Consider the following 17529-nt stretch of genomic DNA (forward strand, 5'->3'; position numbering starts at 1 on the left):
GTTAAATGAGAAACTATTTTGTTCTGTAAGCCTTCATCTTAAGTGAGAATAGCAGCAGAACTGGAAGAGCGTAGTCAATGTCACTGAACTGTGCATGTAGAAATTTTTGAAATGGTGTATCTTTGGTTATGTGTATTTTCACCAAAGAAAAAGGTTGAGAAGTTAGAGGGTTGATATGTTGTGGGGTTGTTAACCAATGTCATAAAACAACATGTGTACTTCAGTTTCATGAGAAACTATTTGTTCTGTAAGCCTTCACCTGAATTACAATAAAAAAAAAAATTGTCAGTTTTCTCAGATACGACTTTCTACATATAGAATCCAAGAGAATTTACAAATTACTAGAACTCTGAGCTCAGAAAAGTGATTAGATAAAAAATCAACTTTCAAAAACACAACATACAATTTATAACCAGCAATAATTACTTATAAAAATCCAATAGATTAAAAAAAGTTATCATTTACAACAGGAACAAAACAAAATATGTGCATGGAAATTAATCTAACAAAAGATACACAAGACCTTTGTGGAGAAAATTACAGAACATTATTGAAGGGTACGTAAGAAGATTTGAATAATAGTCGTATTAATGCCCAGGAAGAATCGATCTTGTAAATCAATCCATAAACTCAAATGAAATTCCAATTAAATCCTAATGAAACTTTTATGGAATTTGAGAAATTGATTCTAAAATTCTTGGGTGAAAGTCCAAGAATAGCCAAAGCGTTTCTGAAAAACAAAAAACAAAAACAGAGAGAGAATGTGTCATTCTTGGTAGTAAATGTTATCATAAAACTTTAGCAATGGAAGCAATTTTGTATTGGTTCAGTAAATGACAAAAGATCATTGGGACAGAAGAGAAAATCCAGGGAAAAAACAAGCATATAAGATGAAGGTAGCATTACAAATCAATGAGGATAGAATGCACTTGTCAATAAACAGTCCAGTTGGAGCAACTGGTTTTCTATACAAGAAGAAAATAAGATCCTTATCTTATACTATTTATAAAACAAACAAACAAAAAAGAACTTCATTTGGATTAAAGCCCTATATACGGAAAGAAAACCATTATATCTATCAAAAGAAAGTATAGGATAACATCTTTGCGCTATCTAGATAAGAAAGGCCAAAAAACACAAATTCTAAAAGAAAACAAAAGATTGAAAAATTTTATTACAACAAATTTTATGTATGTGTGTGTGAGGGAGGATAGAGACTTTCAAATGTCAAGAGACACTATAAAAATTTAAAACTAAGAGAATTGGAGGCGGTATTTACAGATGTTTAACATAAAATTTAAAAGGCTAATTTTCATAATATATAAAGAATTCTTACAAATTAGTAACCTAATAGATAAATGGGTAAAGTAAACGAACAAGCAATCTGTATAACCAAAACAAAACACCAAAGCTGTTGCTGTCATAGTGACCCTATAGGTCAGAGTAGAACTACCTTGTAGAGTTTCCAAGGAGTGCCTGATGGATGCCAACTGCTGACCTTTTGGTTAGCAACCACAGCACTTAATCATTACACCACCAGGGTTTCCAATTTGTATAAAGTGAAGCCTAAATTGCTAATTGCTGGTAAACATAGGAGAAGATACTCAATTTCAGGAGTGAGAGGGGAATGCCAATTAATGAAATTTTACACTTTCCAAGTGGCAAAAATGTGAAATTATGACAAAATCTGGGATTATTAGTGATGCAGAGAAATGGGACACTCATACATGTTGATGTATTTTCTGTGTGACTACCATGGAGTGAAATTAGGCAATAGATAGAAAAATTGAAAACGTGCATAAATTACAAAAATGTTCACACACAATGTAAGTTACTAATTCCACCTCAACTACTCTGAAAAAATTGTTTTCCATGTACTTAAAGATATTCTTTGCAGCATTATTTGTGATAGCAGAAATTGGAAACATTAAGAAGGCATCAGTAAGAGAATAAGTAGAAAAAAAATCGTAATTCATAAATTTGAATATTATTGAGTAATTTAAAGGAATGACTTGGATTTCTATATAGCTCAAAATCGTAATGTTTAGGGGGAAAAGCAAGTTATAATGATATCGTCAAAATGATGCCATTTTGGTAAATTTTTAAAAATAACATATGCAAAACAATACTATATATTGTTCAGTGATAAGTACTAATTATATAAACGTATGGAAATAGATTAGAAGATTTATAATAAATTTATAATTCTTTGAGAACAAGGGAATGAAATGAGAGTAGGATGGGGACAAAAGGAATTCCAACATTTCTGTAATTTAAGAAATATGACAAAATATAATCAATTGTTAAGTCTAAGGGGTGGATTTACAAGTGTTAATTATTTTCATACTTCATTTTAAAAATTATTTAAAAGAAAAATAAATACAGAAAGGATAGGACTTATAAACAGGATGGCAGCAGAATTGAAAGAAAATTGCAAAGGACTTACCCAGAGAGTTGGCTGATGGTGCTAAAACACACACACACACACACACACACACACACACACGCACACAAGAGAAACATGAGGTGAATCAACAGAATTTGGATCCCCAATTTAGCATATCAATTTCAATCATTATGAACCCTTTTCGGGAGTTACAGCCCAGGCTCAGGAAGGCCTGTTGACCTGGCGATGGGTCCTGGAGGCCACTCTCACCCGCTGTCTCTTTTCCTTCTAATCTCTATAAAGGATTGAAACCTTTCAGTACAAAGATAAAACTTTGTGGACTCCATTTTTTCCCTATTTTCATTTCTCCCTCCCTGCCTTCCTTCTCTTTTTTTTTCTTTTTTCACTGCCCTTTATGTCTCTCACTTTCCTTCTCTCTCACTCATCCTTTCCTCAATCCTTTCCTTTCCTTACAGAAGTTTGGAACCTTGGTTGTTGCTGACAGACCATTCTAAACCCACACTTGAAGACTTTATCTATTGTTTAATCTTCATATGAACAGATAGGATTTCCCTTTCCTCAAAGCATTTCCCATCTAGGGAAATGTTATGAATTCGAAGCAGGTTTTTGTTGAAAAACAAGAGAATACTTACTGAAATCTCCTTTGGATCCCTCTGAAAACACACAAACAAAATGAAGAAAAATCAGTTCGGCTTTTCTGTTTCTGTAGATTGAGTATCATTACAGAAGATTACCCAGTCAAGAGCCTCAAATATCCAAACATGCAAGAAACTGGAGGCAAAATCTTCTTGTGGTTTAGTGTGTGAGTTACATGTCATAAAAAAGCAGGTAAAGATTAACTAAGGTAAATATGTATAATGAGAAGAAATAATAAACCGCACGTGGAAATATTGAAACGAATATATTAGCTATAAAATAAGTCGAGGCCAAATAAGAAAAGGAATGGTAAAATGTTTCCTCAGCTGATTGAGAATTCAAGTTCAATGAAGATATAGAAAATGATAATGGGTAAATATGCTTATCTTTATTGTGATTGGATGTGCATCCTATGACCTAAAACTAATTTCTCTGTGATGTAATGGAAACAGATTTTCTAAAAGATCTAGAGATGGACCAAGCAAATTATACAAAAACTAGTCATGTTACGGAGCCCTGGTGGTGTAGTGGTTAAGTGTTTGGCTGCTAACCAAAAGGTAGCAGTTCAAATCCACTAGCTGCTCCTTGGAAACCCTATAGGGCAGTTCTATTTCTACTCTGTCCTATAGGGTTGCTATGAGTCAGAATCGACTCAACGGCAATGGGTTTGGTTTGTTTTTTTTTTTTTTTTAGTCATGTTATCACTACTGTTTTCATGAAAGAGTGAAAATAAATACTGACACTCTGTAGTTGATTTAAATTAACATTGCATGGCAATATAATTTGATATTTTACTAAAATATAATTATCTACCCAGAAATGTAAAGACAACATGTATTTTTTTCTCAGTTTCTTTTCTGAAAATGAGTGTTTTTCTATACTTGGTTGTCATTGTGTTGGAAATTAAGCCCAAAAACACATAACACCTTCTCTGTTTTACACTTGATTTAAGAGATAAGATTGGAGTCATTATTTCCTGTCCTAGAATGTGACCCACTGGAGCTAGACTCACAAGGACTCACAGGACACATCAACTGGGCCCTGAGGTATAAAGACAATAGCTAGGACAGTCTTGGAAAACATCTTTTAGCGAGTCTGCCACATAAACAAATCATAAATAGCACAAAAGACTCACATACTCTCCAAAAGACTCACATACTCTCCACTCTTTTTCTATTAGCATTTAGTGAATAGTAAAGAATTGTTGGACCAGTGAAGACCCTCCTGTCATTACTGAAACCTGTACCAATGATTATTAAGAAAGACAATTCAAAATGTATAATCACAGCGATTTAGCAGTTTTTAGCCAATCTGAAAAGGTGAAGCTTTCAATGGTTTTGTCCATTTGTAATGTTAATACGTATTGATGAATCTATAATATTCCTTGGACTCGGACAGACATGACTCTGGCAGCATGCTCGCCCGTTTCCTACTTTTGCCTCTTTGAACGTATGCAGAATAATACCTTTCTTTTTGCTTTACTAAACTTTGTGGTAATTTTTACCCTAGAACACAGTAATGTGTTTCTAATGATTCGTGGGTATTTTAAAAATGGAAAATACTGAGATGCTGAACACTTTTGTTATACACTTTGTACTTACATTGTTATAAAAATAATATTAAAAATAAATTCAGTGAATTTCAGTTTTTTTAAATTAATTATCACTGCAACTTTATAATATGATATATTTAAATTAAACTATGCTTTAAGTACCTAAATTTTATGTACCTAAACCAACAAAAAGACATTATCTAGTACTTTCCTGTCAGAGGATCTCCATAGCCTCAGGTTGAGCAGAAAATTTAGATTTTTACGTCCAGAAAGGATGGAGGGAAAGATCAGTAGAGCTTGGGAACTTAGAAGCTTAGGATGATTGAGAATTATAAGGCACTCTTAGAGATGATTGTAAACTCAGAGCTATAAGCTGCCATGTGGCTTTATAAATTTTAAATTATGGCTTATCCAGACAACAATAAAGTATTTACTGATTCAAGTTTTTCCCTAAGAATGTAAGAGGAGCCTAGAATAGAAAGACGCTAAGCTTGCAGACTGTACACTAAAGATCTATAACCAGAAAAGTAATATTTAAGATGCTACTAAGTTGTGTAAGAATAAAGTAACTACATGACATTTGGAGTCAGACAATTTTAAGTTCATGTCCAGGTTAGGCAAGTCACTTACATTTTTATGCAGAAGTTTTCTCTTCTCTAAATCAGGAATGACAATATATAGTAAAATGATTGATTGACTTAAGAACTACTTATGAAGGATCACCCTGACTCTATTGAGGAGAATAGACTATAAAAGGAATAGAGTAAAAAAATCAGGAGACCAGCTAGGAGGCAATTGCAGTAGTTCAGGCAAGAGATGTTGGTGTTTGGGCTACGACTGTGATGGTGGGAGTGGTGAAGAGTGGCCTGTTTTGGAATATAATTTGAAAGTGTCAGTGATAAGATTTACTGATGGCTTGAATGAAGACAGTGAGAGAAAGAAGGAGTTAAAGATGACTCCAAAGTAGATGGCCTGAGCAACGAGGTGAATGTAGGTGCCACTACCTGTGCGTAGGAGGGATCAGGACTTGGGTTTTGAATATGGTAAGAGTGAGATGCCACTTATTCATCTGAAGGGTCAATGCATTATGGCTGTGTAAGTTGTTTACTGCACAAAAGGGTGTGGGGATTGAAGTCTCCAAAAGTGTCCCTGACATGGGGCTGTATTCACCCGGAGGAAGGGGCAACCGGTAGGCCAGTAGAGGTCTTGGACAGCCAGGGAGGGATTTTTGGGTAGTTCATCCTTGAGTAGTTAACAGGGTGGTTTGTAGGATGTTAAGGATATTAAGTAGAATAACACGAAAAATGCCCATCGGAGTGACTATTACATAGCAGGTGCTGAGTGCATGTTAATTTTCTCCCTCTTCTACTATGTGTAGTTTGATTTTGCTTATCTGTGTGCCTTTAAATGCCTCGCATTGAAGAAACTTCTTGCATTGGTTAAATGTGGTGTTCCAATGATTAACTGTTACTGAGGAGGTTTATTTCCCAAGAAACACAAGATGTAAATGACAACGGTAGACAATAGCAGCACTTATCTGTGCCTTTGACATTTCATTGCGCGAGCCATACCCTAATGTAATTTTCAGGAATTTATTTCTCCATTTCTTAACATTTAGATTAAGAAAGGCACACTAAGTGGTTACCATTTCTGAGGCCTGGGATGTTGAATTTCTGTTGAGGACTATTAAAGGTTACATTTTTTAACTGATTGGAAAGTGAATGGAAGAGAAATTGGATAGTAGTGAGGAAGAAGGTGCCTCATATGGGAAGGTGAAAGTTTCTGACCATTTCTCTAGATCTTCTATATACTACTTTGATTTCTTGTCTCTTTACCATGGCAGGTTTTATAGTCTCTCAAGTTATGGCATAAAGAAATATTGATTTTCCTTTAATTTCACTATAGTCTGTAAGTATACTTACCTCGATCATCATATGAAGTGTCTAGAAGATTGAAGAAAAAAATGAGATTCTTAATTTCTCATAAACATTTTCTGTACTAATTTCTTAGAAATACAGTATCTAATTTATTTACCACTCTCTGTTGAATATGCATGTCGGAATCCTAAAGGAGAAGATGAAAACATAATATAAGTCTACCTGGGCATCTTATATCTATGTTATTTTCTGATTAGATGGACATCTGCTTACCTCTTCCTCTCTTAGATTTCTGAGAGGGAAAAGCTTTTGGGAAAAAAAAAAAGAAAAAAACAGTCAGGTTTCCAACAGCTTATTAAGAAGTTAAGTTTCATCACCTACTAAGTAAGCAACGACTAAGAGATTTTGCTACTTTCCTCAAATGTTCCCATTTGCTTTGGGTTCCATTTCAGAAAGAAAGAGATAGGGGGTGCAATGCTCCTTTGCTCCTCTTGTTGATCATAGCAAATGAATCATAGAGGAAAGGAGGGGAGGAAAGGACTAACAGCCCAAGTGTGGGACATGGACAGTAAGCAGAGGGACCAAGCTACCTCCCCTTTTCTTTCCTCAACTCTTGGTTATATGAAACTATATTCTTGTATCATGCATGTGCAAGTGTGTGTGTTTGTGTGTGTGTGTGTGTGTGTATGAGATTGCGTCCACATCTACAACTGCATAACTCCATAGTCCTGGTTTGGCTGTGGACCTAGTCTGGACAACCTTAATGACTTCTAGCAGAAGAACTAGCAGTTGTAGTGGCTCTTGATGCCTTCTGAAGGTAGGGCCGGTCAGTAACCAGCTCTGGTGAGCAGATGAGAGAGAACAATGGGGGATTGGGTGTGGAGTTTAAGAACAGCCATGGTACATCAAAATAAGAGCAGTGTGTGTCCCTACAAAAAGTAGCACAGTGCCTTGGAAACTCCTCACAATCATTAGCTATCTGGGGAAGTTTTATTTCAAATAAGCTTTATCATTATTCCTATAAGTATGCCTATTTATGTCAGACCACATGCCTAGACTTGGGGTACAAGGCATAGCTCTATCAATAATGGACTGAAGTTTAGTCTAAAATGAGTCTTTTTAGTCATAAACTAAGTGGAGGGTAGTATGTTGTAAGAATATGAGTACTATACTCAGAGTCAGAAAATTTGGGTTTAGTATCCATCTCTTTTACTAACCGAGGGCAGTGGTGGTTCAGTGGTAGAACTCTCACTTTCCATGTAGGATACCTGGGTTGGATTCCTGGCCAATGCACCTCAAGCACAGCCACCATTGTCTGTCAGTGGAGATTTACGTGTTGCTGTGATGATGAATCAGATTCAGCGGAGCTTCTATACTAAGACAGACTAAGAAGGAAAGCCTGACAATCTACTTCTGAAAATCAGCCAGTGAAAACCCTATGTATCACAACAGTTTGGTCTTATTATATGTGTGGATGCCACAGGTTGCTAACTCAACGGCAGCTAACAAAGACAACCTTCACTAACTAGATGAACTTGGGTAAGTCTCTTAACCTTTTTGAGCATTAATTTCATTTTCTAAAATGGGGATAATAATATAAGTTCTGCTCACCTATTGTATTTTATAGCTTACAAAGTATCTTTTCACGTAAAATATCTCATTTAATCTTCATAACAATCTGTGAATTATGTATTATATCCCAATTTTACATACCCAGGAAATTGTGTCAGAGAGGTCTCTTAACCTTTCTGAGATCTCGGGGTAAGCATGCAAGCTGGAAATGAATTCTTTTATAATCTTAGAGAGGGAATATATTTGCCTTTTCTGAGAAAAAAATGCACAATTCTTTAGTGTGTATATATATGCATGTTATTATTGTTAGTTGCCATAGAGTTGATTCTGATTCATGGCGATCCTGATTCATATGCGCAGAGTAAAACTGCTCCATAGGGTTTTCAAGGCTATGACCTTTTGGAAGCAGATTGCCAGGCCTTTCTTTTGAGGCACCTCTGGGTGGGTTTGAACTGCCAGTCTTTCAGCTAGTAGTCAAGTGCTTAACTGTCTGTGTTACCCAGGGAAGCCTACATATATATATGCATAGAGAGATGAATAGGCAGTTGGATATTGTAATAACGAAAGATGTACTGACCTAACAAATCATGCTATAAGGAAGATGAGACCATTTTGTTTTCTAAAGACCACATTCATCCTTTCATTCTCTGGAAGTTTCTAATCTACTTACCTCTACCATCCTCATATTCTAGAAGACCACCTGGAAAAAAAAAGGAGAGCTCCATGATTTTGCTTCTTGTATATTAGTGAAGCTTTATTTAAGACTCTGAGAGCTAATGTAGACATGGACTCTGAATGGTGAATGATTATGTGACGTAATTTACTTCACAGGGAAGAGACTAGGGAATATGCGTAAGTAGCAGTGGTAACTGACCACGCTGGTCACCAGTTTCATAATATTAGCCAGGCTAAATGATAGTCAGAGGGGGTTCTCAGAGTTGTTTTTCCCTCTTGGTATTTCAGCACCTAGCTCCTGTTTATCCTCTCTTACCAATCCTGAGCTATTTTTCTTAGCAACCTTGAAATCTCTCTGAAACTCTCCTGCTTCACCTCTTCAGATCTTGAACTTGGTACTTTTCTTTTCAGTCCTAATCACCTTAACTGTGTTCACTCTCATTATTCCTGGCTACATTTAGACTCTTCTATCCAGCCTGAACTCTGTCCAGCTATCTGACTGAGGGCTTCACCACCTGACTTAGACCTTCTGTTGAACCATCTGCTCCATGCTGAGTAATCTCTTATTTCCTTTTGTCACCTTGGTGTCTCTGTTGCTGCTCAGAAGGTCTCTGAAGGGAGCCTCAGAATCATGCAGACTCACCTACTACTAATTCACTCTTCCCACCTTCAGTTTTGTACTCAGTGTGTCTCAGAAACCTCTGGTGGATTTCTCCCAGTAACTTAGAAGTTTAGTTCATGCAATGATGCACTATGCAAGGTGCTGGAACTATAATGGTAAATAAGACAGATTTGGTCCCTGCTTAATAGAAATGACATAAATGCTTATCTTTCTTTTTCTCATACTTACTTTGTTCTGAACTGTATCTTGAGACTTCAATGTCTGTGGAAAAATTAAGCAAAAATATTCCTATGAGCTACTTGTGAAAGGAGTTCTTTTCCCTGGGCCAACTCTCCTCACCCTAAACTGCTCTTCTTTGCTCCCAAGGTGGCCCTCTTGATAAAAGGCATTACTGGTTCCCACCTCTGGCACCTCCACCCATCCCAATTCTATCTATCCTCTCACACAACTTATTCTCTGAGGGTTGACAGGCACTGAGGTTGAGAAATAGGCAGGGGATTCAGCTGACTGGAAAGGAGTGGGAGAGATACTGAGAAAAATCCTGGACAGAGAGACCTTATGGCGTAGAAATAGATCATTGCTTTTATGATTCCAATCTCTGTTTATTGACCAACATTACTTTGTATTTGTCTCTTCTTATAATCTCTTCCTATTAAGTCACTAACATTCTCCAGTTTTTTCCATATGAAACTAACTATTCATGTCTACTAGCTTATGTCATCTCTCTTTCATTTGTTACTTTGGTAATTTCTCTTGTAACTCAGATAATTTTCTTTTTAAAGTATTCTTCTTATTATCAATCTGTGCTTTTTTTTCTTTTTCTTGGTTGGTGTTATTGGCAATGTGAGCTTTGGGAATTTACAAGTGCAAAGGGAATCACTAATAGGTCAGATATTCTTTGACTCCTGCTTTGAAACAGATTTCCAGAATATTGCTAAAGTCTCTAGATATCTCATAAGAAGAGACAAATTCAGACTGAATCTTGACATCCCTCCCTCTGTGACTTTCCCAGGGAATTTCCATTTTGACTCATTTCACTCACCATTTTGCTTGCGTCGTGTCCATCTTGCTAGTAAAATGATCAGAATAGCAAGTCCCAGTAGAGTCAGGATGACAGCCAAAGTTATTTCTGAAAGAAAAGCTCACCTGTAAGCCTGTTTATGCAGATGGAGTCATTATCAGAGACAACTTCTGGTCACCTCTTACTCTTTACCAGATAGACTTTTTTTCCCTTTTCCCCACGTCAACTCCTTTCTTCCTTTAACTTCTTCATCTTACTGTCCCAATCCTTCCCTTGCCTATTTCTTAGTTCTTATAGTGGTCCTTTTGGTCAGATACTCAGATGTTGTGTACTCTTGTTTAGAGTTGGAAAACTGACCAATTTCCTCTTCAGTTGAAATCCTTACTCTCCAGGCAGGAGAAGATTAGAGGGAATCAGTGGTCTGCAAAGCAATCCATATTAGGACTTTTATTTTTAATCTAATGTCTTTAAAATTTCCAGATTTTCTGTTTTAAAATATACATGGTTAATACAGTAGTACATTCAAAAAATTTATAAATATACATATATAGAGAAATCATGCTCAAAATGTTTTACATGGATGAGCAATCAAAAAACTTCAGAGTCCCCTGACTGAAGAATGTTGATTCAAGATGGTCATATTAATGAGAGCCACAACAGTGGTCAGAAATGTCCTATCACTTAGAAAGACCTGTCAGTCATCACACTTGAGCCAGCCCCTCATGGTAAGATGGATACTTGTGAAGTTTGTTACTGTGGTTAACGGAACCAAAGCGTGCCAGGACTACCCAACCTGTGTTTGTTTCTGTGTTGTAGGAGAGAAAATATTAATTAGATACCTTTCTATGGTCATGAAGAACAAAGGTTATAAAGGCTTTTGGAAGAAGGAAGGAAGGAAGGAAAGAGCCATACATTTACTTGTGATAGTACAAAATGCTGAAGAAAATTGAACTCTGAAGAGCTAAGAAAATTGTACCAGGATTAAGGCTACTGCAAAAAAAAAAAAAAAGAAAAAAAAAAGTAATAGATAAATCTACCTCAGGATGCAGTAACACACCTCCAACTGAGTTAAATTAGGCACATGTCTACTGAGTCTTTTAGGCGTTGGGTCATGTGAGAAAATTCTCCCATGGCCAAATCAACTTTCAGAGATTTACTCCTAATGCACCACTAAAATGAACCTTAAATAGCCTGCCCCCTGGCATGTGAGTCAGAATTTTGCAACTGGGTGTGAAATAACTATTAGCAGAGGCAGGAAAAACCAAGTGATGTACTAGGATCAAGTTTATGGCAAGCAGCACTCCCCTTTAGGTAGTGTCTGAAAAGCTCTGGCTATAGGGCAGCTAAAAAATGATCCACTCAATTGATGAGTAAAATATGAGCAAGTCATTATTTCTCAGAGTTGAGGCAGATTATAAAGTGAACAATACTACAGAAAGGGAGATAAAGGGGTGAGAAATTTTCATAGTACTATTGTTGTTGTTAGGTGCCATCGAGTTGGTTCCGACTCTTAGTGATCCTATAGTACTATGGAGGATCATTATTTTATTTGATAAGTTCAAACTTTGGAAACCAAAGGAGAAATCATTACTCTCACTCAAAAGTTCCATTGACTGTGGGTTTTTTCCCCAGGCTCTCAGAATAATCAGTGAGAGTGAGAGAAAGGATATTGAATTGGAAAATAAAGAAGGCAAGAAAGATAAAGCAGTTATGTTAAAGTCCATGAAGGGAAGACACCTGAACAAATAAGGACAAGGAAGCCTCAGAGAGGGAATTTGTTCATACCCAAGACTGCCATTTTCCAGTTGTCTTCAGTGCCATTTTCCAATTGTCTTCAGTGAGTTCTGTGTCATCTGGACTTCTTTGTCAGAGAGTTAAAGATAAAATGATCAACTTAAGTTCACTGTTTCCGGCAGTATGAACTTGTGTGTGAGCGAGGCCCTTGTAGACAAGAATACAGAGAGTCACTGAGAAATTGTGTAGCTCAGACTGATCAGAACTAAGCAGACCAAGGGAGTATGGCCTATGTAGGTTCTGGAATCTGTGTCATAACAAAGAATTAGAACCCTAGAGAGGCCAGAGGAAAGGAAGAGGACATCAAGAGGCTGAGCAGATTTAAGGACATTTTGAGAACCTAAAACTTAGATAGGATGCTGGAGAGTAACTCACTATATCTTGGCTCTGGAATAATTTCTAATTTTCCAGAGATTTTGAGGCCAGAGGTTGTGTCTCATTTGTCTTTGTAACTCTTGAGGCTGAGACTCTTTCACAGCAGAGGCAAAAAATATTTGATAATTTAAAATGAGAGAACCCCTGTATTTATTTAAAAAGAGGGGCCTTGAAACAAATGAAGGGTGATTCAAAGAAGTTGAGTTGTTGAAGTTAGTAAAATCAGGAGATTTTCGGTGCTAAGAACAGTTAGCCAGTGAATGGAATTTGATAAGCCACAGTGATGAGCAAGAAGAAAGAATAATAAAACTCTCTTTTATTGAGTGTGTAAGAGCTATAAGACTCCATACTAGGTTCTTTAGAGCACAAACTCATTTAATCTGCAATAACCTTCACACTGATATCCTGTGAGTCTGAGAGAAACACCTGAAATCACCCAGCCAACAAATGACAGAGTTTCTGACTCCAAAACCCACCCATGCTCTTTTCAGAAAACCACATTTTATTTGGGCCTACGCTGCTAATCAAAAGGCCGGCAGTTCAAATCTACCTGTTGTTCCTTGGACACCTAGTGGGGGCAGTTCTACCCTGTCCTATAGGGTTGTTATGAGTTTGAATCAACTTGACAGCAACGGGTAGGAGGCCTGTTGTCCGTGGTTGTATATTCCAGGCTAAGCAGTCAGCCACTGGGGGAGGAGGGTAGTGTCGTCCAGTTTTAGGATGTTACATTCACCAGATCTGGGGCCACTCTGGATGATTTTTGTTTTTTAAAAACAATTTTAATAGTTGAAATCTTGATTTGGCCTGTTTTTATGGTCTAGGCTGATGGGAGAGAGACCATTTAATGTTTTTACATGTATAAATTTAAATTGCTGATGTTTCAATAGTAACTCTGTATTTTAATTCTGTTACGATTAATCTATTAATACAGACTGATTCTTAAGTTATATTACAAAGTTGTTGGAACCATTGCAATTCCAGTAGTCAATTATGATGATCAATTATATAATTCTGACTGTTGCTAGCATACTGTAATAGACTTAACAGCATTTGGTTCTATAACATTTTACAAAATAGATTAACACCTCAGCCTGTTTTCTGAATTGCAGGTCTGTTGCTATAGACTAAATGTAAACTGGGTGCAAAATTCTAATGGCAGGAAACATGATGATTCTGTGGTATTACCATGATAACCAACGCCACCATCATAAAGCCCAAACCTAAACCCAAACCAAAGCAACACAACAAAATACCCCCTTTGCTAAATACCTAATTTTTGACAATACTATATTTGATTTATTTTAGAAAACTGATTATACACAATAAAAATTCTAAACCACTAACAAGGAGAATGAAATAATGTGGAAAGAACTCAGATATGTAACTTTCTATGGATTTGACTTGATGGAAGTTAAAGTTTAAGAAATGTAGAATACTGAATTGCAAGCATTCTCTTTCGTCCATATACCTTGTCTGACTATAGCTGTTAATCAAGGCATGTAGATTAAAGTGTACTTGTCTTTTATTTATATATTTTTATTGTTGTAATTAAAAGAAGTTTACATTTCAAGTTAGTCACCCATACAAATTTTTTTTTACATACATTGTTATGAGACCCCAGCTGCTCACCCCATTCTGCAACAGCACACTCCTCCCCTCCGCCCCTGATTCCCCATGAACATTCAACCAGCTCCTAACTCTCTCTGCCTTCCCATCTTAAAGTGTACTTGTCTTTTAATCCAGACATTTGAGTGAGGTGAGAAAATTTTAAGTTAATAATGCCATTCTATATAATAACCAAAACAAAACCCAAAACAAACCCATTGCCATCAAGTCGATTCAGACTCATAGCGACCCTGTAGGACAGAGTGCAACTGCCCCATAGGCTTTCCAAGGCTGCAATCTGTACAAAACGGGACTGCCACATCTTTATGCTGTGGAGCCGCCAGTGGGTTTGAACTGCTCACCTTTACAGTTAGCAGTCGAGCACTTAACCACCATGGCTCCTTATCTATATAATAATGCCACATATTATATATAGGTAGTCTCCAACTTACGACAGTGTTCTATTCCAATGTATCCATCATAAGTTGGTTCTGATGTAAGTTGAATGTCTTATTTGTTTTTAAAGTGTGCATTATTATTGCCTTTTATTATCAGTATTTTTATAAATCCGATCATCATTTGTCTTTGGAGGTTGGAAACATTACATCTGAGAATGATAACAACAGCAAATCATATGCTGCAACACTGTAAGTAGTACATATTACTAAGGATAAGATGTACAAAAAGAAAAAAATGGGCAGTGTAACTAGAATATGTCCTAAGTTGCAGACTACCTGATTGTTGATTCATAGGGGATCCGTATAATTTAAATACCCTTGATAGATGACACAGTTGGCAACTTGTTGGACAGAGGAAAGAGCTGACTTTCTCTAAAAATGGAGAAAACCTCTATACTCCATTGGGGCGGGCTTACATTTGTCCCACATTTTTTCTCACAAAACAGCTTTGGATTTGCTCAGATTCCTGAGGCCGTTATCTCTCAAGACTAAATAATTTTGAGCTGCAGCATATGGATGAGACTACTTTGGCCCAGACATTCGGGGCAAAAAAATTACTTCTGCTTCTGCTATAAAATAATCACAGTGTGACTTCTTTAAAACTTTCCGTTTAAGGAGAGGATGCAAATAATCCAAATAAGAAATGGAATGGGGGACATTACAACAGACTCAACTGAAATAAATAAAGGATTATAACAGAGTATTATGAAAAACTGTATTCCAACAAATTTGAAAACCTAAAGGAAATGGACGAATTTCTAGAAACACACGACCTACCCAAACTAACACAAAGTGATGTTGAAAATCTGAACAGACTCATAAAAGAGAAGAGATTGAAAAGGTAATAAAAAAACTTCCAACAAAAAAAGGCTCTGGCCCAAATGGCTTTCCTGGAGAATTCTACCAAACATTCAGAGAATACCTTGTACTAGTACTACTACAACTATTTGTTACTTTCGAATTCATTTTATGAAGTCCAGCATAACCCTGATACCAAAACCAGGCAAAGACGCCACAAAAAAAGAAAATTACAGACCAATATCTCTCATGAATATAGATGCAAAAATTCTCAACAGACTTCTAGCCAATAGAATTCAGCATCATATCAAAAAAATAATACACCACAACCAAGTAGGATTCATACCAGCTATGAAAGGATGGTTCAACATTAGAAAATCAATCAACATAATCCACCACATAAGTAAAAGGAAAGAAAAGAATCACATGATCTTGTCAATTGATGCAGAAAAGGCATTCGACAAAGTCCGACACCCATTCCTGATAAAAACTCTCAATAAAATAGGTATAGAAGGGAAACTTCTCAACATGATAAAGGGCATCTATGCAAAACCAATGGCCAACATCATTCTTAATGGAGAGAGGCTGAAAACATTCCCCTTGAGAACAGAAACAGGAGAAGGATGCCCTTTATCTCCACTCCTATTTAACATCGCACTGGAAGTCCTAGCCAGAGCAATAAGGCAAGAAAAAGAAATAAAAGGCATCCAAATTGGTAATGAAGAAGTTAAACTGTCCCTATTTGCAGATGATATGATACTATACTTAGAAAACCCCAAAGACTCCATGATAAAACTATTGAAACTAATAGAAAAATTCAGCAGAGTAGCAGGATACAAGACAAACATACAAAAATCAATTGGATTCCATACCCCAATAAAGAGAATGATGAAAAGAAGTTCAGGAAAATAATAGCATTTATAACAGCCCCTAAAAAAATAAAATACTTAGGAATAAATCTAACCAGGGGTGTAAAAGACCTATACAAAGAAAACTACAAAACACTACTGCAAGAAACCCAAAGGGATCTACATAAATGGAAAAACATACCGTGCTCATGGATAGGTAGACTCAACATTGTGAAAATGACAATTCTACCAAAAGTGATTTACAAGTACAATGCAATCTTGATCCAAGTACCAACGACATTCTTTAAAGAGGTGGAAAAACTAATCATTAACTTTATATGGAAAGGGAAGAAGCCCCAGATAAGTAAAGCACTATTGAAGAAGAAGAATAAAGTAGGAGGAATCACAGTATCTGACCTCAGAACCTACTGTACAACTACAGTAGTCAAAACAACCTGATACTGGTGCAATGACAGATACATTGACCAGTGGAACAGAATTGAGAACCCAGATGTAAATCCATCCACCTATGGTCACCTGATCTTCGACAAGAGCCCAAAGACCATCAAATGGGAAACAGACAGTCTTTTTAACAAAATGGTGCTAGCAAAACTGGTTGTCCATCTGCAAAAAAATGAAACAGGACCCACACCTCACACCATAAGTGGAAATTAATTCAAAATGGATCAAAGACCTAAATATAAAGCCAAAAACTATAAAGTTCATAGAAGAAAAAATAGGATCAACGCTAGAGGCCGTAATACACAGCATTAAAAGGGTACAAACCATAACCAACAACACAGATACTCCAGAAGATAAGCTAGATAACTGGGATCTTCTAAAAATTAAACACTTATGCACATCAAAAGACTTTACCAAAAGAGTAAAAAGAGAACCTAAAGACTGGGAAAATTTTTTTGAACATTACAAGTCAGACAAAGGTCTAATCTCTAAAATCTACAAGAAAATCCAACACCTCTACAACAAAAAGACAAGTAATCCTATTAAAAAATGGGCAAAGGAAATGAACAGACACTTCACCAAAGAAGACATTCAAGCGGCCAACAGACACATGAAGAAATGCTCGTGATCACTAGCCATTAGAGAAATGCAAATTAAACCCACAATGAGATACCATCTCACCCCGGCATTACTGGCACAAATCAAAAAGACCTCAAGTGACAAATGTTGGAGAGGCTGCGGGGAGGTCTGAACTCTTACGCACTGCTGGTGGGAATGCATAATGATAAAACAATTTTGAAAAATCATATGGCACTTCCTTAGAAAGC

General features: G+C 36.5%; 1 protein-coding gene across 1 annotated transcript in view; it reads right to left on the reverse strand.

The window, feature by feature from the left end:
• Positions 1-10482, reverse strand: part of TSBP1 (testis expressed basic protein 1) — a gene marked incomplete at its 5' end in the record, with an annotated part of 67176 nt that extends 56694 nt beyond the window's left edge. Inside the window, 6 exons of the mRNA XM_004391003.1 lie at positions 6518-6538; positions 6630-6659; positions 6746-6778; positions 8715-8744; positions 9570-9602; positions 10384-10482. Coding sequence (XP_004391060.1) covers positions 6518-6538; positions 6630-6659; positions 6746-6778; positions 8715-8744; positions 9570-9602; positions 10384-10482 — 246 coding nt within the window. The remainder of the gene's footprint in view (positions 1-6517; positions 6539-6629; positions 6660-6745; positions 6779-8714; positions 8745-9569; positions 9603-10383) is intronic.
• Between the last annotated feature and the right edge of the window lie 7047 nt (positions 10483-17529).

Source organism: Trichechus manatus, unplaced genomic scaffold, assembly GCF_000243295.1.
Source record: "Trichechus manatus latirostris isolate Lorelei unplaced genomic scaffold, TriManLat1.0 scaffold00390, whole genome shotgun sequence".
Classification (NCBI taxonomy): domain Eukaryota; kingdom Metazoa; phylum Chordata; class Mammalia; order Sirenia; family Trichechidae; genus Trichechus; species Trichechus manatus.